This window comes from Gopherus evgoodei, chromosome 5 (assembly GCF_007399415.2).
Source record: "Gopherus evgoodei ecotype Sinaloan lineage chromosome 5, rGopEvg1_v1.p, whole genome shotgun sequence".
Taxonomy (NCBI): domain Eukaryota; kingdom Metazoa; phylum Chordata; order Testudines; family Testudinidae; genus Gopherus; species Gopherus evgoodei.
In genome coordinates, this window is record NC_044326.1 from 84230968 (window position 1) to 84256442 (window position 25475).

The 25475-nt window shown below is 39.5% G+C and overlaps 1 protein-coding gene across 10 annotated transcripts in view; it reads left to right on the forward strand.

Annotated features, from left to right (window-relative positions):
- The window catches only part of FBXW7 (F-box and WD repeat domain containing 7), a 274003-nt gene extending 251073 nt beyond the window's left edge, over positions 1–22930 (forward strand). For 7 of the 10 annotated variants that reach the window (XM_030563524.1, XM_030563521.1, XM_030563522.1 and 4 more), the window contains 8 exons: positions 1216–1339; positions 2212–2241; positions 11398–11534; positions 14025–14138; positions 16266–16447; positions 17653–17878; positions 20939–21149; positions 22526–22930. In XM_030563524.1, the coding sequence (XP_030419384.1) occupies positions 1216–1339; positions 2212–2241; positions 11398–11534; positions 14025–14138; positions 16266–16447; positions 17653–17878; positions 20939–21149; positions 22526–22794 (1293 nt within the window). In that variant the 3' untranslated portion in view covers positions 22795–22930. The remainder of the gene's footprint in view (positions 1–1215; positions 1340–2211; positions 2242–11397; positions 11535–14024; positions 14139–16265; positions 16448–17652; positions 17879–20938; positions 21150–22525) is intronic. The other 3 variants (XM_030563528.1, XM_030563531.1, XM_030563530.1) reach the window with 1 other exon arrangement.
- The last annotated feature ends 2545 nt before the right edge of the window (positions 22931–25475 follow it).

The following is a 25475-nucleotide window of genomic DNA, read 5'->3' on the forward strand; positions in this document are numbered from 1 at the left end:
AGTGATCTATTGGCTACTGATGTGGATTTGCTGCTTGGACCCTGTGTTTATCGCTCTGTTTTTCATTTTTAGTGATTGAATGGATGTGTTACTTCTGTCAGCAGAGAAGCAGTGTCAGTAGCATTCTGGATAGCTCCAGAAATTGAGGACTGATGTCCTTGATTTTGTTTTAGACGTCTTCTGTTGCTTGTCCAGGACTGATGTTCAGGAGTCTGTATAATATATGACAGTGGAGCAGATTGTGTGTAGCTGTCTAGTTTTATTTTGGTCACCATTTGGTTTAATCCAGCCAGCTAGTGACTAAATTAACTCAATAACCTCTAATGTTACCATCTAGCTAAGTTCAAATTCTACAACCTACATTAATATGATGTATTATATCCAGTATGCACCCTAGTAGTCCATAAAACATCTTGTAAAATTAAAGAATATTTTTGCATTCTGTTCAGTAAATAGGTTAAATACCTGTTTGATCAACTGCGTTTGCACGCTGTTTTTCAACTCAAGCACACATGGAACTTAATTGTTTCACTATTAAAGCTCTGCTGAATGGCATATAAGCATGGCAAGATATTTGCTCCATAGGGTCATCTTATGCTTACTATATGAAACAAGCTCAGTTTTCAATTTTACAGTTGGGACAGTTGCTATATTTTTATATGTTTGCTGTGATAACATTGCACTCAACCCAGTATCTGTTTTGAAATTCATTTTTTGTTCATTTGTTTCCATTGGCACAAACTGTTTCTACTACAGAAGCACATTTTTTTCACCAGTTCCGCAAATATCCACTGTTGGTTTGCACTGTCAAATCCATTTCTCACAATAACCTTGCTTTGATCTGAATATTAAATAATCAAATATAATAATATACCACAAACTAATAATCTCTAAATAGTTTCTGATAACTTATAATTTGCATAACTTAATTTTATTATATAGGTTTGACACTCAATAGTCAATGGTCCCACCTGGCACCTAGTTTCTTTTACAGAAAATATTTCCCAAGTGACATTTTTTCTTGGATCTCAAGGTATTATTAGAACTATTTTGTCTAGCAGTACTTTGCTCCTATAGGAATGTACTGTAGCTCTCTAATACTTCTGGGCCTGTCTGATATTTCAGTTTATTGTTTTAATACATCTATTCTGACTGTCTGTATCTCAGTCTCTGTTTTCTGTGAATGACAGAGTTTAATCTCCTACCTCTTTACAGTTGGCACTATATGTGCTTTCATTCCTGGAACCCAAGGACCTTCTACAGGCAGCACAGACATGCCGTTATTGGAGAATTCTGGCTGAGGATAACCTTTTGTGGAGAGAGAAATGCAAGGAGGAGGGTAAGGCTCAGGAAAAATGCTAACGTAGTGGTAGAAGCAGCTATGGGTGTTCATCTTCATTTATGTAAGAAGCTTAACATTTTTAGAAAGGAATTCAGTTGAGTGTAAATTTGTTACTAATGCTTGACCTCTGTAATAAATATCTTAGAAGCAGAGGTAGAAAATATTTAATGTGATATTTTGAAATAAACTACAGTTAAATGTTAACATTATATCTATAAAAAGTTATATGTAGTATAAAGACCTATATATGCTGTATCCAGTTAGTACAGTATATATACTATAAAATGATTTTTACAATTTAGAGTTAATTTTCATACAAGCTACCACCGAATACTTTACAGTTACCAGGAGAATAGAAAGAATGCTTTAAAGAGTTTGGGCAGAATGACTCATACAAACAAAGGGAAAGTGATGTACAGTGAGAGCAAAAGGCACTGAATTGTGAAATTGATAAAGGTACAAGTATGTATTCTTGCAGTAACAAGGGGAGAATAGAATGATGTAGTAATTAGGAAAAAGTGAGATTAGTGTGGTCTAGTGCCAATTGTAGGCTAAATGAACAGGGAGGTTTCAAGGTTAGACTTGAAGAAAAGTGGTAATTTAATGGCTCAGGTAGAGTTTCCATAAACAAAAGAGGGTGCAGCCTATACTGGTGTGGCAGAATCCCTGTGAAGAGTCAAAGAAGAGCACTGTGAAATAGGCAAGATAATAGATTTGTATAGGGTCAGAGAGAAAACAGCAAGACCTTGGAGAATTTGAAAAACAAGTAGATCTATTTTTACTTGTATGAATAGGGAGTCAGTATAGGGATGGAGCACATGGATGCAGTCCTATTTTGATTCATGGTTCTTGTGCGTATTCCACTCTAGGTGTTGTGACAGAGTTCCTCCTCTACCTTGGTGAGTCCTGCGCTTATTGGCGGATTTGCTCACCTTAGTGATCTTCCCCTCTGGTGGAACCCACAGTCTGTGTCTTATCAGGAGTTGCGAGGTTTGGGGGGAACCCAGGCCCGCCCTCTACTCCAGGTTCCAGCCCACGGCCCTGTGGATTGCAGCTGTCTATAGTGCTCCTGTAACAGCCGCATGACAGCTACAACTCCCTGGGCTACTTCCCCATGGCCTCCTCCAAACATCTTTTTTATCCTCACCACAGGACCTTCCTCCTGGTGTCTGAGAATGCTTGATTGTCTAATAATTCCTCAATCCTCCAGTAACACACCCTGTCAATCTCAGCTCCCTGTGCCTGTTGCTCCCAGCTCCTCACACGTGCTGCTTCTCCTCTGGCTCCTCCCCACCTGACTGGAGTGAGCTCCTTTTTAAATCCAGGTGCCCTGATCAGCCTGCCTTGATTGGCTGCAGGTGTTCTAATCAATATAGCTATCTCCACTGCCTTCTAGAAGGATTTTAATTGGCCCCAGGTGCCTTGATTAACCTGGAGCAACTGCCATTTGGTTACCACGGTACTAGGGATTTGTTTAGCCTGGGGCTAACATACCTGTCCTCGGTACTTTACTGTAGCCATCTGGCCTTACCCCATCACAGTGTCCATATGCTCCATCCACCTGAGACTGGAAGATTTCTGCTAGCAGTGTCCATTGGTCCGTGCCTGCACCCCTTATTTCCTCATGCTTTAAACCAAAGGCATGAAGGGTGACTTGGACCAGCTGCCTTTCCATTTCTTTTTACCACCCATGGTCTAAGACAGAACCCCTCTGTGTCCACAGTATTAGCTAGCATTTTTTTTTCTTCAAGCTTGTTCTTATGTGTAAATAGTTTTTAAGTGTAGTTTTTAGTAGTATAGCTTATGGGGTTCCCCCACTCCACCAAAGCTCTTCTCCATATGGGGTGCCTAGTTATTATGTCTAGTGTCTGGGTTTCAAGAATTGTATGTCCTGCCCCTGGACTTTTCAGTCAGTGACAACAAAAACAAACACCTCTCCTGCTTCAGGGAAGCTTTATGTCCCCTCCAAGTGTAGCATCTGCTGGTTCTTCCCAAGCTGAACCTGTGAAGTCCGTGAGTACAGACTCTGAAGATTCCTAATGGCATGATGCACCCCACTCCGATCCTTCCTGTGGCCCATTTAGTGGCTGCCTGCCTTTTTTTTTTTTCCCTCCAGGCTTGGCATCTGATAACATCTGACAGCTGTGTTCTGGAGATTATCACCAATGGATACATAGTTGAGTTCCTTTCCCTCCCCTTGGCCCCACAGAACTGGTACGTCTTCAGCACAGGAGAAAAGGGTTTTACCCAAGATATTTCCTCCATCTCCAAGAAGAAAAGAGGTTGATATTAGCTGTCAGACAACTAAATGTCTTTATCTGCCTTCAGAATGGTCACCCTGGACTCAGCTCTTGATTTAAAGGATGGTTATTTCCACATAGACATTTATCATGCACGTGGGAGATTCCTGCGATTCACCAAGGACCTGGACCACTACCAATGCAGAATGCTCCCCTTCAGCCTCTCACCAACTTGTAGTGTATTCACTAAAGTGCTACTGCTAGTGACAGCTCATCTCCACTGTAAGGGTTCTTCAGTGTTCCCCCACCTTAAGGACTAGTTACTCATAGGAGATCTCTACATGAAGTATGGGAAATCAGACAGTCCCTACTCAGTCTCCAAATAAAGGTAGAAAAGTCCATTTTAGTTCCCACACTGACTACAGACCTTATTGGGGCAACCTTAGATTCAACCAGTGCCAAGACATCCTTACCTCAGGACAGATTCTCAGACAGGATCTCATCATGCAGCATCAATGGAGCAACCAGCTGACAGTTCAAACTCGTCTAATCCTCCTAGCTCACATGGCCTCATGTGCCTACATGACACCTTTGCAGGGCTTCACCTTTGATGCTTACAGGCCAAAAAGGCAGTCTGACAAACTGGCCTCTCTCCCCCCTCCACAAAACTCAGGCTTCTCTCTCCTGAGAAGTGAGAAACAGACTGTGTAGCCTTTCCTTTTGTCCCTCTCCCAACCACAAAAACATTGATCACAAACGCCTCCTACCAGAATGGAGAGCCTAGCTGGATGAGCATGTGGCACAAAGTATCTGGACACACCAAGAATCCCATCTACACATAAACCTTCTGGAGTCGTGTAGAATGCACAAAACCTGTAAACAGTTCCTGCCATTACACAGTCATAGAGCTTAAGGCCAGAAGGGACCACCAGATCATCTAATGTGACTTCCTGTATCTTACAGGCCGCGAACATCACCCTGCATCAGCACACTGAGTCCAACAACCAAACTTAGAGCAAAGTACTGCAGACCACAGAAGACTGCCTGTGACATGTACCTGGAGAATAGAAGGGATAGAGGTGCACCAGTGCCCAAGTTCCCCGCAATAGAAAGGAAATGTTTAATGATGATCTTGGCAAGTGATCTGCACTAACACATTGCAGAAGGTGGCCAAAAACAAACAAACAAACAAAAAAAACACCCCACAACAACCCCAAAACCCAAGGTCACTGCTAATCTGACCTAGGGAAAATTCCTTCCCAGCTCCACATATGGCAACCCATTAGACCCTGGGCACATGAGCAAGAACCAGCCAGCCAACAACCTGAGAGAGAAAGAACGCTTGGTGCTATCTCAGAGCCCTGTCCCTCACTGTCCAACGTCCCATCTCCAGCCATGGCAATCCTTGAGGAAGGAGATTAAAAAAAAAGTACATAGGAAGGAGAGTGGGATGGAATACCTTTCTGACCCCTGAATGTGGACAGCTGAACCCCTGAAACATGAGCTTTTAGGAGCATAAGACATAAACCAGAAGTGGACCCCAAGGTTGCTGAGCTCTGCCTCTCACCATCACAGGCAACCCTGTCACATAAACACACTCATAAATCTGTTCAGCTGTCTCTCAAAGCTAATTTAGTTAGCTGCCCCCCCCCATGTCCATATGTGAGGTGGTTTGACTTTTTGTCCTCTGGGTATAGACTATGTAGGCTGGACCATGGGGCCCCTGTGTAGGCAGCTGAAACAGGTCTGTTTGTTGGTAGCTTGGTATGGGCCACATGGCTCTGACACTTGAAGCTTAGATCAGCCCCGCTGATTGAAGTCTGAGTGGTTAATTGCTCTCTGGTGGCGTTGGGCAGAGCTGATATAATCAGGGAAACTTGCTAGGCAAACTTGAGAGCTATGAACAGAAGCAGCTAATAAGAAAGTTTGAAGGAGTTTAGAGAGAGTGTGAGAGGCTTTCCTTGCAGGTTTGCTACTACATGTGATTTCAAGATGGCCAGCAATGGAACAGTGGTGGTGGCCACCAGTGGATATGCCATGTTTTCTTTTCTTCCTGAAGCCAGAAGGGACTTCCTGTGCATTAAGTGCAAGTTGGTGGCTGTGCTGGAGGAGAAGAGCCTTGGAATGGAGGGCAAGTAGAGACATTATTGAGAATCAGAGAAGCTGAGGAGTTTCTAGACAGCCACGTTCACGAAACATCAGTATGCCAGGTTCAAAGAAGAAAGAAGCTGCCCAGCAAGGAGTCAGAGGGAGAAGAAGTCAGAGAGGAGGCCTAGTAGTTCATAAGGGGCAAGAAGTCATGGCAACATTCTACACAGACAAGGATGGGTAAGCGATGGGCACCAGAGAAGAGGACCAGGAGGAATTTCACACAGCTAGAAGTTTCCAGTCAATACCAAGTTCTTGCCAAGGAACTGTGGAAGATATCCCTGAAGATCGAGCTGGTCCAAGGGAATGGAGGGAGATATGGGACATATCTGTGGATGGCAGCTTGGCCCAATCTGTAAGAAACCAAGCTTACCCACAAACATATCTCCAACTGTCCAAGAGAGACAGACCATTCTTGTTGAGGCTTCAATACCCAGAAGAATTCAAAGAACATTCTGTAAAGGACAGATGGACAACAGAATGGTGTGTTTTCTTTCTGGAGCCAAGACATGAAATGTAATTCTAAGACTGCATAGGCTTTTGGGCAAGGATCCCTGGATGATGGATGGTTCAAACTGGCAATAACTACACTGTTGTGTGATATCTCGCAGATGATAACTGACTTCAGGAAAAGAAGGTCTAAGTGATTTTCCCTGAGATCCTTTCTGTCCCAGGACTGAAGGAAGACAGAAGGTAGAAGATTCTGGAAGTGATGTGGTATAGGGTGAATGGGTTTAATTTTGTAGAACATTTGGTCCACCTTCTGTGGGGAGAGAGGACTTGTATAGTTCAGATGTCCTCCACCTCAGCAGAAGGGAAACCACTTCCTCAGGGACAGGGTGGCTAGAGAAGTTAGGAGGGCATTAAACTAATAACAAAAGGGAAGAGTAAAAAGAGGAAATATGAGTACTCGTTTAGCACAAAATTGAGATGTTGAGAACAAAATCAATCCAGGGAACCAAAGGACATGAAGAGAAGAAATTATTTAATTGCCTATACACCAGGACAGGGAGCCTGGGTAACAAGAGGAATTAGAATTGCTCATTTACGAGCATGAATTCAATTTAGTTGGCATTAATGAAACCTAGTGGGATGAATCGTGTGATTACAATGCTAAAATCAATAGTCATCATCCATTTAAGAAAGGGGAGTGGCACTCTGTCAAAAATGGCATTACCTGTTTCCGAGTCCCTCGTAGGCTTAATAATAATGCAGAAAAGGCAGTAGTGTTAAAAAAATTTGTTCCTTATTTGAGAAAAACACAGATGACTCAGTCGTATCATATGACACATATTTTCCCTTTCACTAGTTTCTTGGGAGCATGTTAAACAGTAGCTACCAAAGACTGCCATTTTTTAAATCGGCAGCTCCAGCTAACTTGCATCGAAGAGTTTTAAAAGTGCTCTCTGAGGAGTTTGCTAGACTATTAATGTTGATTCTCAATAAGTCTTGGAACACTGGAAAAAAGCTAATGTTGTACCAATATTTTAAAAGGGTAAACATGATGAGCCAAGTAAAGTTAGGCCTGTCAGTCTGATCTCTCTCCTGGGTAAGATAGTGGAGCAGATGATTGGGAGTTTAATTCATCAAGAATTAAAGGAGAGTAATATAATTAATTAATGCCAATCCATGTGAATTTATGGAAAATAGATCATGTCATTCTGGCTAATAGCCATATGTTGACGTAACATGCTTAGATTCTGTAAGGCGGTTGATTTGGTATAATATGACATTTTGATTAAAAAACTAAAATGTTATAAAATTGAGAGGTTGTGTTCCAAGGCTCTACAATCCATCTTTAGCAACAATATGAAAGATTCCACAAGGAGATGCTATACAGCAAAATGGAAGACATTTTCTACAGCATCATCTGATATCCCTAGAAGGTGCTAAAATCCTTACTATTTTGGATTACCTCCTCTCATGAAAAAAATTCGAGTCTCTCTCTTAGCCTTCGTTGGGTGCACTTGGAAGCTATTAACACCTTTCATCTCCTGGTGACAAGTGATTGATCTTCACCCATCCTATGGCAATTGATTCTGATGTGGGACCTTAACTTAATCCTGTTGGCATTGACAAAGACTCTGTTTGAACCCCAAGTGTCATGTTCCTTCATCATCCTATCTATGAAGAATGCCTTCCTGGTTGCAGTCACTTCAGCCAGGAGAATAGGTGAACCGGAGGTCCTCGTGGCAGACTTATCTTTACAGTCTTCCAAGGGTACAGTTTCCTTAAGATTACACTCCAAATTCATCCCCAGGGTAATCTTGAAATTTCACCTAAATCGGGTCATATACTTACCTGTTTTCTGCCTGAAGCCACTAGAAAGAACATGACACTGCACTCTGGGTGTCCATAGAGCGTTGGCATTCTACTTACAAAGGACAAAACGGGTCTTAGAAATCTCTTAAAATGTTTGTCGTCTTTGTGAACTGATGAGGGAGAAGCCGTATCTTCACAGAGGGGTTCAAAATGGATTTGAGGCTGCATCCTGCTGTGTTATAAGTTAATAGCCACCCCTCTCCCTCAAGGAGTGAGGGCCCACTCCATCAGAAGCTGCACTTTGAGATACCCATGTTCAGCAGATCTGTAAAGCAGCAACACAAGACTCTCTGATCATGCCTCCACAAAACAGTACATTGCAATACATTTGGTTCTACAGCAGCCAAATCGTTTGCAGAGCAGTCCTTCAGTCCGTAGTACAGAAAGGGTTCTTTTGGACCCTTCTCCTGAGTTAATACGCATGTGAGTCATCTAGAGTGGAATACGTATAGAGACCCTAATTCAAAGAAGAAAGAAAGATTACATACCTTGTACAGTAACTGGAGTTCTTAGAGATGAGTAGTCCCTATCTGTGTTCTACTACCTGACATCCTTTCCTTCTATTGTGAGCCTTGTCCTATGGTTATTTGCAGTAGAGAAAGAACTGGTGAGGTGGTTGGTCCATGGTCATAACTTATGTTACCAGATTTGCCCGTTACTTTGGGGTGTGCTCAATTAGGGTTACTCTTCTGCAGGGGTGGGGAAGGGTTCTGTAATTCTATCAATGTACTGCTTGTGTCACTTGTGTTTTCATATGGAGCTCTACTTCTCCCTTCTGCAAGTCCCCTCCCAATGGAGCTATCCTGCAGGACCTAGGTTCCCCAGGGCTGGGTTCCTCCAGTCCGGGGACCGATGGACGGACACACATGCACGCGCACAAACACACACAGAGAGACAGAGACAGCGTGTCTGAGGGCACCGGGTCAATCAACACTTTAAAGCTGACCCCTTATATGTCCCTGGACTCAGTGGGCTGGGTCAAGCAGCACTTTCAGGATGCCACCGTTGTATGCCCTTGTGCTCAATAGGCTGGGCCAAGCAGCACTTTCAGGCTGCCACCCTTATATACCACAGGTACCTCACCGGAATAGAGTAAGCCTGAGCAGGCTGAGTTGAACAGCACTTCCAGGCTGCCACCCTTATATGCCACTGGACTCAGCAGACTGGGTCAAGCAGCACTTCTGAGTTGCCGCCCTCGTATGTCACAGGTTCAGCATGTCCCTATCCCCACTTTCATGTTACAATTGTACTGATAGTAACCTACTTGATAAGCAAACTCCATAGTACTTTTGGGCGCTACAGGGATCTTTAGCTTAGGTAAGAGAAGCGTTGCTGCAGAGTAAATGGGGGAAGCCAAAAACACCAAAGAGTAAAGTTCAGTGAGAGAGAGAGGGAAGCAACCATAAGTTATTTATTAACAGTGATAATTACACAAGGAGAGCCTAAACCAACATAAGTTACATTATTAAAAGGTTACAAAAGTCATATATAGAAAACTATATCTGATCAAACAAGTCAGGGTTAGAAAGTTATACCTGAGGTAGAAAAGAAACCAGAGAGAGAGAGAGGGATCTCACCACTCCAGGAAGCTTGAACTGGTCAGGGTTCCCAGGTGATGGTGGTAGCTCAGGGTCCTGAGTGCTGGAGACAGGCAGAGCCCCCAGCACAATCAGTCTGGGGAAGATGAAATCCCAGTGGAACTGATGCAGGGTTTGGATCCATGCATCAGAACACTTACTGGAGTGTGGGTAGGGTTTGTTTTTTTTGTAGGGAAACAACAATGGTTCAAGGGAGAACACTAGATTTGTTTATGGATAAACTGATGACTCAAGGGGTTTTTTTAAGGCTAGACAATAGGAGCTGATCACTTTTGGCTATGGGTGGTGTTCCTTCCAGGGAGCTCACAATGCAACTAGGCAGCTTCAGTAATCTGGATATCAATCAAAGAGTCATTACTAAAATTGGTCTGATAACTGCTGAGCTGGGTGTGTGCAGGTGTAGGTTCATTAAAATCTGGAGCAGAGATCCCCCATGATGCAGTGCTTCCCTGCTTTTCTGGTCCCAGAGTTCAGTGCGGTTCTTGCCTTGGAATCTGTGTTCTCCATTCTATATGCTAATAGAGATGCCTCCTTTTCCCATCTTTGATGCAGATGAGGCTAGGGGAGTTGCCTTAATCCTATCACCCTTGTCAGGAGGGATCTAGGTGTGTCTCCCATTACCCTTCACTGCTCTCTGCGAGTCTTTTTCTCTGATAGATTTTGGTTCAAGCAGAGGCTGGGGGGTGGAGGAGTGTCCTTCATGAGTCAGACAGACTGGATACTGTGCCCTGGTTCCCAAGAACACAGAGCTGACTGGTATCGCCTATGCCCTGAGTTCAGAACACAATGAGGCAAGAGGTGGACCAACAGACACTGCTAGCAAATTCTTTTGATGTCACGCACATGGAGCACATGTAAACCTAGAGTGGAACACAGCTAGGGACCACATATCTCAAAGAACTCCACTAACTGTGTACAAAGTAAGTAACCATTCTTTCTTCCTAGCATGTCGAAGTGACTTAACTACAGTGTTCTGGCCCTGGACCTTGGAGACACATACACAGACAACCGGCCTTCTCTGAAATTTAGAGAGTAGGGCTTTAGGAGGAATCAATAAAAGGGCACTAAAACAGACTAACGTATGAATCAACCTGTACTTTTTAAAGGCTCCTAAGGTAGCGAGGTGCCAAATCCTATTGGAGTGGGAGTTCTCTTATCCCATTAACCTCCTTTGACAATCCCTGCCTTTAAAGGTTTCACTGAAGACAGAGCCGAAATAAAGATATATTCTTGTCTTGTTCTTATGATGACAGTATTGAGAAAAGAAAGATGAAAGAGTAGGGGTTCAAGAATGATTCTGTAACTTCTTAGGCTTGGAAACCAAGTATGTATGATTAAGAATGTCAGAAGGGATGACAAAGGAGAGAGAACTCTTTTTTCCCAGCAAATGTATTTCAGACTTTGAAGCGCTCAGTAATTTTAAAGTACAGTTTAGTCAAATATAGGTACCAGAGAATGATTTGAGAAGGATGGAGAAGTGGGAATTATCCGTGTACTGGCAACAACCAAGATTGAAGCTAATAATTAGATTAACCAGAGGGAAAAGACGTATAGAGAAGGCAAGTGGGCTACAGACAGAAGCACAGGACAACAAATGAGGTTGGAACAGTATTTGGTGACAAGGTGATTATGTCACTATAATATATGAAGTCTGTGGTGGCTTTAAAAGTTTAGGGGTGAACAGAGGTTGATGTTTGGTGGAATTGACAAGATTTTCTTATTTTTTTAATTTTTAAATTCATTTTAGGGATTGATGAACCATTGCATATCAAGAGAAGGAAAGTAATAAAACCAGGCTTCATACATAGCCCATGGAAAAGTGCTTATATCAGACAGCACAGAATTGATACTAACTGGCGGCGAGGAGAGCTTAAATCTCCTAAGGTAACCATTTCTGAACTATGTACATGTTGAGAATTAAATAGGATCAGCCTGTCAGCTGTTAGTTTTGTTTTGGACTAAACTAAATCATTTCTGACATCCAAAAAAAACTTTTTAAAACTGTTAACTTGAAAAGAAGGTGTTGAAGCCCTTTGTGACAATTTTTTTTCTTAAAAATAATTAAATCAGAAGAAAATCATGTATATTTTACAGTGCAGAAATTTATGTATGTTTCTACCTATCCTGTTTTAAGCCAAATGAAAACTTCTGAGCATCTGTAAAGGGGAACATTTTGGGGGAGGGATAGCTCAGTGGTTTGAGCATTGGCCTGCTAAACCCAGGGTTGTGAGTTCAATCCTTGACAGGGCGATTTGGGGATTGGTTCTGCTTTGAGCAGGAGGTTGGACTAGATGATCTCTTGAGGTCCCTTCCAACCCTAATAATCTATGATTCTATGAACATCTGTAGTTGTCCTTCTAAGGGTCGGTAGGAGAGCCGGGGCCCACCCACTCCAGTGAGCTCCAATGCAGGGCTCCAGTGGTAGGCAGCTAAGTCCTGCATCCTGATGCGTTATGCAGCTTCCTTGCGGGATTTCTTCCTACTAAGTCCCCTCTCTTTCCACAGGATAAAGTAAAATATTGAACATAAGATAAAATTTCTAATCTTCAAAGCATCACCAGTCCCTTTGCAGGCTTGGTCAGGCCACAGTAGACAGGCCTCAGGCAGCAAGAGCTCCTAAACATTCTTTCCCAAGAGCTCAGTCAACTTACCTCCACTGTCTGCCTGGCACTAAGATACTCTGCTTCCTTTTTTAAGTGCATACAGTCTGTGCAGGCTTTGAGTATGGTGGGGCAAGGCCATCCGGGACCAGGTAAACTCCTTAACCTCTTCCTCTCCTCTGTAGGGTTTGTATACCTCACTCCAGCACCAAATCAGAAAATCAAAATATAGTTGCTGCTAGTAGAGTTAAATCCTACTGCTGTGGCACCATGCAACAACATTTTCACTGAGGCCCCAATCCTGGGAACGTTCACACTGATACTTAACTTTACACATGAAAGTACTCCCATTCACTTCAACAGGAATACTTATGCATGAAGCTAATCATGTTTAGGGTATTTTTAGATTATGATATGAAACTATTACGAAATGAAAACAAATATCTGAATTTATGTGTCTTATTTTTACATACATTTTAATAACTTTTTAAAAGTAAAGGAAAGTACCTGAATTCCTTTTTTAAGATTTTGTTGCCTTTGAAAATAAAAATGAAGTACTATAATATAGATGAAAATTGTTTCATTTCAGCCTGATGACATTAGCAGGGTATGCTCACATTTTAATGATACTGATACTAGATTATAGTATCATAATGTGCTTTATTTATGCAAGAATGTAGCAGTCGTATCATCAAAACTGATTGTGTCTCTGGTTGCTCTTTATACATAAAGAACAGCCAGAGACTTACACCATTCTTTATAGAGAAATTCTGACTTTTCTTAATTTTTGTATAGTAGTCCAGAAAACTAAACAAACAAAACAATACAGGAGTTACCTAAAAAGCTGAGATAACCTCCTGCTATTTGAATATCTGACTGCAACTTTCTGTGTTTCTGGCAACAGTGCTGCATTTTTTGTCATGTCATATGCTATGCTGGAATTATTCAAATGGTAGCCCCAGACATTATCCAGCTTCTCATTTCATATCAACAGACATTTTTGAAAAGTATTCAGATATTTTAAATAGTAAATTCTTTGTTTAATTTGCATGTTCTGATGTAACTGATCTTTACTGTACTAAAAATAATCTGTTGCAGTTTTCCATAATCAAACACTGAAAATGCCATTTTTGAAAAATGACATTCAAAATCCACAAACGTGGAAATACATATTTTCTTCTCATTCGGCCAAACTAACTTTTGTTTCTTCATAACTGGTAAAGATTTCTGTAGCTCTTATTTTGGATAGTATCTGGTACCCAGTAGATCAGGAGGAGTGGGGTGGTCAAGAATATAAGCACACATTAAGATTAGTTCATAAAAATAAAAAAAATGCATTGGATAACAAGCAAATTTTTTGTTCATAGGTAAAATATTTTCCATGACATTATTCTCATGCTTTTAAAGATTTTATTTTGACATTTTTTAAATTATTTTTTAGAATACAGTGGTCTGTCCAACGGGTTATCCTAGTTTTAGCAATGATCTATCTCAATTATTTTAGAAGGAGGGTAAAAATAGTGATAATGCAGCTGGTCAGCTATGCAATGCTATATCATGGATGACATTTTATATCAAGGAAATGTCTTCCTATCTCCAGCTAGTAATAAAACAGATCTGAACCATAAGGACTGACAACGATTCAATTTTTTAATCTAGTTACATTAATTTATGCGCCCTTCTTGCTGATGTACACCATTCTGATTCTGATTTTCTTTTCTGTTTATCTTCTAATCTTTTGGCTTACATTGCAACACACATTCTGTATTGCCAGGTGCTCAAAGGACATGATGATCATGTAATCACATGTCTACAATTCTGTGGTAACCGAATAGTCAGTGGTTCCGATGACAACACATTAAAAGTTTGGTCAGCAGTTACAGGCAAGGTAAGTTGGTAATTGCTGTTATGAACCCATGAAATGGACCATTGGCATAGTAGTAGTAAAAGTGTGTTAGTAATTTATCCTGTTTCCCCGAACATCTTATCTCTTTGCCTTTACTGCTGTCTGGTGCAAGACAAAGATAGAATATTGGAAAATATTTGGGCAATCTTTCTCTATGCCAAAATATGTTTATTTTATGAAAGTCACCTTGATGTGAAATTATAATGCTGTTCATGTTCCATTGGCATATATCCTTGTTCTCTTGGCAGCCGCTCTATTCTTGTGGAGTCATTTTTGGCATTGATTACAGAGAATTTAGACACATACTACATTATCTTCCCTATAGGTTAATTCATCCTGACTTTATTCACATGGATCTTGTTTCTGGCTAATGCGTGTGGCTTCCACATTTATTTATATGGTTTTTAAGTTTTTCAATTTTTTTTATTGGCTGTAAATAGCCTTAGACTGTTCATTTCTCTTTATTCTAGTAACAGAGAATCTTCTAATTTTAACAGTCCAAATGTTGATAGTGGCAAGCTTAAGATATAAAAGATATCCACATTGTAATATTAGCCTTAGATGTATTTAAAGGTTTTAGTTTCTGCCTTTGCATGCCTCAAAGTGTCTTGACTGGATTGTAACTACTACCTCAGGGAAGAATAAAATAAAATGTGGTATGCAGGCAGCCACACCCAATTCATCTGGCTTTCCTTCACTAAGGCTAGTTCATGAAAGAAATCACGGTGCAATTTTAACATTCTTTCATCAAAAAGGACAAGATGGAGTTATTCTTTAATGAAAAACATGTGTTTGGTATATTCTTCCTCCTCAAAAATATAATGTACCACTGAATATATGAAATTAAACATGGCAGGATGACTTGTCAGCAGCTTTAAGTTCTCAGTAACATCTTATCTAATAATTTTAAAACATCTTTATATGAGGGATGTTTAAGCCAAACATTAGAGAATATTCAGAAAGTGTTGCATCCAATATGGAATAATTCTGTATTTGACCTCATCCTGACTGAAAAAGAGAAATTGCTCACAGAATGAAAAATGTGGTCGCTTATATGCAGGTGACCATGACTTGATCGTATTTGTTATGTGCAAAAAGAATAAAGTCCAGACTAGTAAAATATATTCTTATTGCTTTCAAAAAGCCAATTTCACAAAGCTGAAAACAATTCCGAGCCAAAACACATGGGAAAGACTTTAAACAGAAAAATTTGAATAATTGGGAACTGTTCAACAACATTTTACTTGGTGCCCAAAAAGCAACAATCAAGAAAGGAAACGACACTGATTAAAAAACAAACTGGCTTAGAGAGGAAATGAAAGCAGCAATTAAAATAAATATATATATGAATAATCAATGGAAAAGAGGAAGTTGATATCAATGAATATAAATTGAAGCTAGGAATTGAAAAACATTGAAAAGGGAAGAAAAAGAACACAAGAAGTCTGTGGCGAGCAGAGTTAAGGAGCTGTTTAAGTACATTAGGAGGAAAAGGAATCCTAACAATGGCATTGGTCCAATATTAGATGGAAATGATAGAACAGTCAATAATACTGAAAAGCCTAAATGTTCAATAAATATCTGTTCTGTATTTGGGGGAAACAGATGATGGATTTATAAAGTATGATGATGAAATACTTTCCATTCCAGCAGTTACTCAGGAGGATGTTACAAAGTGTCTAATAAAGTTAGACATCTTTTAATCAGGAGGTCCAGAAACTTGCATCCAAGAGTTTTAAAAGATTTGGTTGAGGTGCTCTCTGGATTGTTAATGCTGATTTTCAGTAAGCTTTGGAACACTGGAAAAAAAAGCTAATGTTGTGCCAGTATTTAAAAATTGTGCCTGCCCCATTGAGGGTAATTAACCATTAGAAAAAACTTACCAAGTGTGGTGCATTCTCCATTACTAGAAAGTTTTATATCAATATTGGATGTTTTTGTAAATGCTCTAGTTCAAATAGCAATTAATTCAGAGAAATCTTATGGCCTGTGTTATACAAGAGGTCAGACTATATGATCACAGTGTTCTGGCCTGGCCTCATAATCTATGAATCGATTAAGTTTCTTTCAGCTTCTTCCAAAATACTAACTATACAAAATATTTTTCAGTGTTTAAGAACACTAGTTGGACACACAGGTGGAGTCTGGTCATCACAAATGAGGGACAATATCATTATTAGTGGATCTACAGACAGAACACTTAAAGTATGGAACGCGGAGACTGGAGAATGTATTCATACTTTATATGGACACACTTCTACTGTGCGTTGTATGCATCTCCATGAAAAAAGGTAAATGTTTACTTCAAATTAGATATCTTTTTTGCCTCTTATTTTGTGATTTTTTTTAAAAAAGGAAAATGTACCTGAAATTTCATTAAGTAGTCCTAAAATAGTAAAAGTCTGTGCAATATAAAAGTATATATTACTAAAATTGAATTTATACACTCCACATGAAGAGAAAAGAGCAGCTGACTGCAAGAAGAAAAGGTGAGAGAATTAACCCAAGTACAGACGACATAAACCTCTCCATATACAGTCAAATAGTTACCTATAACTTTTTCACAGTTGTTTGTTATTGATGTAATCCATTCTGCTGTGCTACGCTATAAAAAATCCTTGTTTTTAACTTATTTTTCTCCATTTTGTTGTAAACCTAAACCTATTTTAAAATTACATTTTTTTAAATGTCTCTGGACTTTAATATATTTTATTTACATTTCTTTTACACTGTCATTTCATTTCAACAATAGTATATCAATTCACGAGACTTTGGCTGAGATGTTGTAGTTATTTGTTTTAAAGCTTTGCATTGATATGTAGTTGTGTCTAGAATGTTGTCTTGGTTATTCATCCCTTCTTTTCCTTCTAAGAAAACTAGGTTTTTCTGCCCAGATAGTTAATGGAATTACAGTAATCTTCATTACTATTTATGGTTCCAGTCTCAGTAGGTTAAAAACTGATATTTACTGTACAAATCAAGTGACATAAATGTTGCATGATGAAGAAAAACCTCCAAAGAGGGTTTTAAAAATAAATAAATAAATAAATAACGATCACTAGGTATGTGTAGTGCTCATTAAAGCAAGACTATATTACTGGCTTGAGCTAACCATCTGGAAAAGTAGGTGGTGTATAATCTGTCACATACAGCTCTCCCAACCCACCTCAGTCTTGACCTGCAATATCTTGTTATTCAAGTCTGCATCTCTCCTCTTAAATACTGACTGCCAATCACACCAAATAGTTTGGTGTTATGATGATGAACAGGGTGGGAAAACGTAACATGCTTTAACTTTCAACCTGAATAAAATATGAAGCCAAGCCAGCTCTTCAGAAGCAGGTGGACTAGTACTCAGGCCACCTCACCTTCCAGAGAGATAAGTTCAGTTTAACTGCTAAAAGGTTGATATATCAGTCTTCCTGCTTTAGCATACATGATACAAATAAGATGGAAGTTTATATGCTAAGTGTAGTTTCTGTTTGTGTTTCACCAGAGTTGTCAGTGGGTCTCGAGATGCCACGCTCAGAGTTTGGGACATAGAGACAGGCCAATGTTTACATGTTCTGATGGGACATGTAGCTGCAGTCCGGTGTGTTCAGTATGATGGCAGGAGGGTTGTTAGTGGAGCATATGATTTTATGGTCAAAGTGTGGGATCCAGAGACTGAAACCTGTCTACACACACTGCAAGGGCATACTAATAGAGTCTATTCATTACAGGTAAGCAATTTGCATCTAATGTTCTAGATTCCCTTGGATACACCACCTTTATTGTTAAACTACTAAAATTATGGGTACTTACTGATCTGCAGATGCAGTCCTAGAAAATACATAGAGATTCAGGTTACCCTCATCCTACCTCCCTCCTCTTGCTACACATCTTGTCTTAATTTAGAATGGGAGCCAAATCCTAGTTTGGGTCTCTGAGAGCTACCACATTATTGTACATTGTTTTTAATTTTGCTGTGAATATTCTTGTTTTCAGTGTCCCTGTTTTTCATAGCTTATCAGTAGCTGAGGAGTTAAGTCCACCAAAAGTAATGTCCCTTTGATAGTCTGAAAGTTCATGTATTAGTATTCTAGAATTTTAATCTTAGAGAAGGAACTTAGTGCTAAGGTGTATGGGGTAGCACTAGACTAGTTCAATCTGTGCTGCAGTAGCTGGAATATTCATGTGCTGCTTCATGTGGAATATTTTACATCCATGAAAAAATTACTTCCTCCCCCAAAAAACTGTAGTGTTCATCTTCAAAATTAAACCAGAGCTTGTCTTTCTTACTCCAGACTAAAGAAGAACTTACTTAGTAAATAAATGCTGAAAAGATATATATACACAAAAAGGAGAGAGCGAGCTGCTTCTGGTATTTACAAAAAACAAGCAACTTTTGGCAGCTTTGTATGATTGAATTTTTCCTTACTCTGATGTTTGAAAGGAGATTTTGTGTGTCCTCTAGAAATTGCATTTATTGAAACATATGGGGTTAGTTTGCATGTTATCCCTTTCAGTATACAATTGTTGGGTTCCTGGCTAGCAACACTTCATGGATTGTTATAAAAACGAAAACAGTGGTTTATATTTGTGTGTGTGTGTACCTAGGATTTTAATGGCTGTTAGTGAAGGGTTCTGAACAGCTCCCTGCCTACCTACGCTAGAGGCCACATCTACATTTGGAAGGTTTTGCTGGTGTAGCTGTAGCTGTACCAGCCCAGTAAAGTATATCAGCAAAGCATTCCTAGGGTGGACACTTTTGCCGGCATAGTTTATTCCAGTCACACCTCCACCCCCACTCCAGCAGAAGTGCAGTTTTGCCGTAATAACTGAGTCTGCACTAGGGGCTTTTGCCAGCACAGCTATGTTGGTCACAAATCACATCTCATCACACCCCTCACCAAGACCACCAAGACAGCGATGCAGTAAAGTCTGTAGCTGAAGAACTGTTGTGGCTCCTCCTTTACCGTTTTACCTACCCTGAACATCCTTGTTTCGCTCTGCAGAGCTGAAACAACTTCCAGAGTCTGAGAAGGCATTTAGGGATTTATTTTGTGCTAGGGCTTGCTGGCACCACAGTCATAGAGGACAGCAGATGGAGAACTGGGAATTGAATTGCATACTGGCTGGAGAGCTAGCGGGTTTGGTACTGTGCCTAACCCTCTACTGTTACAAAGGCCTAAGGCTAATACTTGCTCAAACTTTTTTTTTTAATTGGTAAATATAATTAAAAACAAGAAATTGCATGTCTGCTAGGCTGGTCTGTGGCACAGGAAGTGTGGCTCAGTAACAGAGACTAGAGGATTTCATAACTCATTTTGAACATAAAATGTGTTTATTAGAAAAAAAAAATTTCTTAACTTAACGTGGGGCCAGAAAGAGAGTGACTCTACAAAGGTTAGAGAGTTCACCTGTAAATGTGGGAGACCCCTGTTCCAATGACTATTTTTACAAAGTAGAACTGTTCGAGAACCTCATCTCAAACTATCCCAAGCCCAGTGGTTAGGATACTCTCCTAAGAGTTGAGAGACGTGGACTCAAATCTCTGCTCCAAATCAGGCAGAGGGAGGGATCTCCCACATCTTGGCTGAACACTGTAACCAGTGGGCTACAGGTTATATGGGGGGCAGCACTATCACCTCCAGGTAATGGTGTGTTGGTTGTGGTGTGTGTGGTTTTATGATGTTTATGAGAGAGGGTTCATGGCTGTGAATTTCAAGCAGTGATAGATGCCTCCCTCCAACCTAGACTTAGGTGTGTAAGTCCCTTTGAGGGACAGGGCTTAAGCCCCACCCCCTCCCTGGTGGCTTCTTGATGGGTTTTGTTGATCCCATTCTTAGGTATCCAGGCTTCTGATACCATGCACAGGGAAAGTTAGGTACCTATGTCACAGCTGCAGATTCCAGTAGGCATCAGAGCACCTAGTATAGTTAGCATTGCAATGCTGAGCCTATGGCACCTTTGTGACCCTAGTCCATAGATGATAGTGGACTGGACTTCCTGCTGAAAAGCATGTGTAAAATGCTAGTCCTTACAGAAAGAGTCCTCAGAACCACTGATTAATAACGCATTATATTTTTTTCAAAAAGGTTTAAATTCATATTCTTTCTTAATTTATGATTTAGGTGCAGTATATACTATCTGATCACCACCACTGGCTCTTGGTTTTAGTTGACACAGTGCTTGAATTAACTTTTTGCTCTGATACTGTGGATAGATGTTACATAGAGTGAAGCTGTTGATTTGATCAAATGAAATATTCCACAGAAGTTTTTTGGATGAGGAGGTTGACACTGAAGGCAGAAGATCCTTTAAAACTCTTCGCAGTTGCTTGAAATATCAGAAACCACTCAAATATTTTCTGTTCTGTTTGCTTGAATTTTTAGCTATGTATAGTACTATTCAAAGAGAGGGTCAAAGTAAAGTGTCTGTCAGTATGTACTTTTCTCCTTAGTCAAGATTAAGATCTGTATGTGTTGAACTGCAGAACTCCATAGGCCTTGTCTACACTAAGAAATTATACTGATAGCATCAGGTGTGCAGGGTTAATGATAGGGCCATGTTAAACATAAGGCTTTGCACTGAGTTCTAAGTTGTAATTAACATTGTTAGTTAACATGTTGTACCATAATGTAATTTCCTAGTGTAGAGGATAGTGCAAGGTCATAGCGTATACTGTCTTATTTTGTGAAACTCTGAATTAAATGCAAGTAGCATGCTTAATTTTTTTTTCACAGTGTAAATGCTAAGAGCTTAATACAATTGCTTGTAATGTTTTTACCTTTATTTAGTTTGATGGCATCCATGTAGTGAGTGGATCTCTCGACACTTCAATCCGAGTTTGGGATGTAGAGACGGGAAACTGCATTCACACATTAACAGGCCACCAGTCATTAACAAGTGGAATGGAACTGAAAGACAATATTCTTGTGTCTGGGAATGCAGATTCAACAGTCAAAATCTGGGATATCAAAACAGGACAGTGTTTACAGACATTGCAAGGTGAGCTTACTATCCCAATATAAACACATTCGTTTAAAAGGCTGGTGCAAAATTAGTGCAGGTCAGTCCTCAATTTACCAATTGCTTCAGTGCTGAGTGCTGCTGAAATAGGTAACTTAATATCAAAATACTTGTTCATATCTGTTAAATCTGAGCATTTCTACTTCCCATATATTGCTAGAGGACAAAATTAGCTTTGGGGAGATTGTTTCAATTTTAGGTCAAGTCAAGCTATGTTTTAAATGTACAGTCTTGTTTAATGCACCATTCTGGAATGGGGAAAGGGAAATGATTCCAACCAGCAATTAAAAATAACCTATATGCAAGGAAAACTACTGCTGATCATTTAATGCTCAGAAGTTGGCCATGGCAACAGCTGTACTATTTTTTGTATTTGTGAAATTATCTTTCTGTAAATAAACCTTTTTTTATAATTCAATCTAAAATCATTTGCCTATTATGGAAAGACAGCTGTTCTGATAGAAATTTGCTGTCTGTATGTTAGACTAATAAACCACCAAAATATGTAGGAAATGGCATCTCAAATCAGCAGTCGACTTAGTTATTTAGGTCACTTGGACATTACAAAGCCTCCAGACTAATTGGGTTGAGAGGCAGTGAACACTGTCTGTTACAATAAATCAAGAAAAATGAATGGAAAGCAGGAAAGAGAGACAGATTTTAGTTTTCATTTTGACTGTTGCTGTGCACATGTACACACATTCACTTATTTTCCTAAGCAAGTCTTTTGTAATATCTTTCCCTGGCTTTTGCCTGCCAGCCCTGGTTCTGGGAGAAAACCCACTTCACTAAAAAGCATCCTCCACTGTTTAATCATACTTAATTACTGGACAAAACAAGCTCTGACCTTTTAAAAGGACAATTACTATGGGATGGCTTAAGGGAAAAAAGGCATGTAAAGAAAGAGAGTTTTGTTATTTGAGTTAATATTTAACTATGACTTCTCTTGTCTGTGGGGATTTTGTAACATTCCATTAGAAGGGATTTTAAATTAGATTAACGCTTGGGCAACAGCACCATTTCCTGCCATCAAGGTTTAGCAGTGACCTAGGAACCAGACCACCCTTTCTTCCCAAAGGGGGTGGGAGTGATAACTACCTATTCTGTGATCACCTCCTTCTACTAGGTAAGTTCATTTTGATGAATCTCAGATGAGACTAGCCCCAGTGTTTGTTACAGTAATAACAGACAACTGTGAGGATGGGGATTTTTCAGTATCTGTTCTAGTCCTTTGAAAACGCAGAATGAGGCTTTTGTGTATGTTAAGTATTTGATTTACCCTGCATACAAATATATCTAAACATGGTAACCCCTTTCTAACCACAAGCAAAATTCTTTGGATTTTAATATTGTAGGTCCCAACAAGCATCAGAGTGCTGTGACCTGTTTACAGTTCAACAAAAACTTTGTAATTACCAGCTCAGATGATGGGACTGTAAAACTTTGGGACTTGAAAACGGGTGAATTTATCCGAAATCTAGTCACATTGGAGAGCGGGGGAAGTGGAGGCGTCGTCTGGCGGATCAGAGCCTCCAACACAAAGCTAGTGTGTGCAGTTGGAAGCCGAAATGGAACTGAGGAAACAAAGCTGCTGGTGTTGGACTTTGATGTGGATATGAAGTGAAGGGCAGAAAAATGAATTTGTCCAAATGTGTAGACGATGTTTCCCTTCCCTCCCCCTACCAAAAAAAAAAAAAAATCCCTTGTCCTTGGTGGTGCAGGATGTTGGCTTGGGGCAACAGATCCTAAAGACCTACAAACTACGAAGGAGGAGACTGCGAGATGACAAACTGTAACTGACAAGAGAGGCATTTGCTGTCTCATCACATAAAAAGCTTCACTTTTGACTGGGGCAGCTTTGCAAATAAGACTTTCTAAATCAAACCAGGTGCAATTATTTCTTTATTTTCCTCTAAGTGCTCATTGAGCAGAGTGGAGGTTAAAAAGTTGTTACAATTCTTGCTAACCTGTTATTTTACTGCAGAGATCTAGAAAGTTGCTGCATAACATCCGTTACTGGATGACTTTCAAAGTTGTGAGCATCTGTGGCGACAGCAAAGTCAAATCCTGATGTGGAAAAGCTAAAATCTTACTGTGAATTGTTTTTGTACAGTTTTATCAGAGCTTTTTTTTTGCCAGCCATTGCCAATGTCAATCACAGTATTAGCCTCTGTTACTCTATTTACTGTTGCTTTCATCTACACTCTACAATGCATATGTTGCTCTGAGGTGGCAAGTTGTCCTGGGTTCTGAGAGTTCTTGAATGGATTGAACTCAATGCTGGTGCTAGAAGTAGGTCTTCAAGTATGGGATTGTTGTCCCACCCCTGTACTGTATTCCCAGTGGCCAAACTTATTTATGCTGCTAAATGAAAGAAAGTAAAGCAAATTATTTCTTGTTTTTTAATTTTTTTTTCTGCTGTGACGTTTTAGTCCCAGACTGAATTCCAAATTTGCTCTAGTTTGGTTACAGAAAAAGACTTTTTGCCACTGAAACTTGAGCCAACTGTGCCTCTAAGAGGCTGAGAGTAAAAAGTTTCAGACAATTAAGAGTGAAGTTTGCCTGCAAGTAAAGAATTGAGTGTGTGTGCAAAGCTTATTTTCTTTTTTCTGGGCAAAAATTAAAACACATTCCTTAGAACAAAGCTATTGCAGCCTGTTCTGTGGGGAAACTTTTTTCTTTGTGAGGGCTGTGGTGAATGGAATGAACATGCATAATAAAACTGACAAAGATTTTAAAAATATAAATACAAAAATAAAATTGCTGGTCAGTCTTAGTGTTTTACAGTATTGAGAAAAACAACTGTTACAGTTATTGCTGCAAGGAACTGACACAGTGCAAAAACTATTACGTTTTTGTAATAAAGATGTACATGCAAACAAAAAAATGAAAAAGTCAAATGGTTTGCCTCATTCTCCAAGAGCCACAACTCAAGCTGAACTGTGAAAGTGGTTTAACACTGTATCCTAGGCGATCTTGTTTTTTCCTCCCTTTTTTGTTTTGTTTTGTTTTATTTATAGTCTGATTTAAAACAATCAGATTCCAGTTGGTTAATTTTAGTTATGTAACAACCTGACATGATGGAGGAAAACAACCTTTAAAGGGATTGTGTCTATGGTTTGATTCACTTAGAAATTTTATTTTCTTATAACTTAAGTGCAATAAAATGTGTTTTTCATGTTAGCATGTCTTTTTCTTCCAATGGTTTGCTACTGTACTAATATGCAACATTGAGGCCAGTATATGGGCAAAATCTGGACCTATCTCAGACTATGAAGCGTGTAACATCAAGTCAAGTTTCTCAGTTTAGAGGGGGATGGACAGAAACCAAAATGTCTTCAAGGGCTTCTTATGTAACAAAGTTCTACAAAGAAACTCCCCCCAAAGAACATGCAAAAACACTGAGTCAGCATCTCTGTGCATAAGTCACTGTACTGAATTTGTCACTGGGGCTTCAACAAAGATGGGAGTTAGCTTCCTATCACTAAGAATATACTACTAGGTTAAGATTTGACACTGGCAGGAGTTTGCTACAAAGTTACTCAGAAATCAAGAGGAAAATTACATGATTAAGCTTTTTGTGGCTATTACAGTTTCTTCTCAGACCATTTTTGTTAATCACATCTGAGATTGAATAAGTCTAATAGGAATGAAATCTAATGTTTTTTATTGATTGATTGAAATGCTACAGAAAAGAATATACAGTATCAAATGAAAAGCAAGAAGCAGTAAAATTCATATCAGAATTTAAAAGCACTCAAGGTCAATAACATAAGATAGCTTTAAAGTGAACTGTCCAAAATAATATTGAAAGAAAGTCCTACACAGTCCACATAGTCCAAAGCAGTCCCATCAACTTGCTCAAACAGAAAAGTCAACACAGGTGAGCTACTCAGAATATCAGTTGCACAGGAAGCCTATCAAATGTTATATCTTCTTCTAAAATGATATGTACAAAACTAACACTGAATTTTTTTCAAGTAAGATTGAGTGGTAGAGAGAGAGACACATGAGGTACACGTCTTTGTAGACTTTTTACTATCAGTTTATCTTTTTAAAATATTAGTTATATAAAACTACTGGTTATACAAGGACCAGAAAATGCAGATAGGATTGGTTTCAAGACAAAAACAGAAAATAAATATATTAATATATATCATCTAAGTTTAGTTCTGATCCACCCTCATTCTGAAAGTTAAGGTAATAAACAGATCTCAAATGAGCCTTACTCAGTACTGACTGCAGTGAGGCAAGCTATTTGTTTACAAAGAGAGGCAAACTATAATTTAAAAAAAACACCAACTG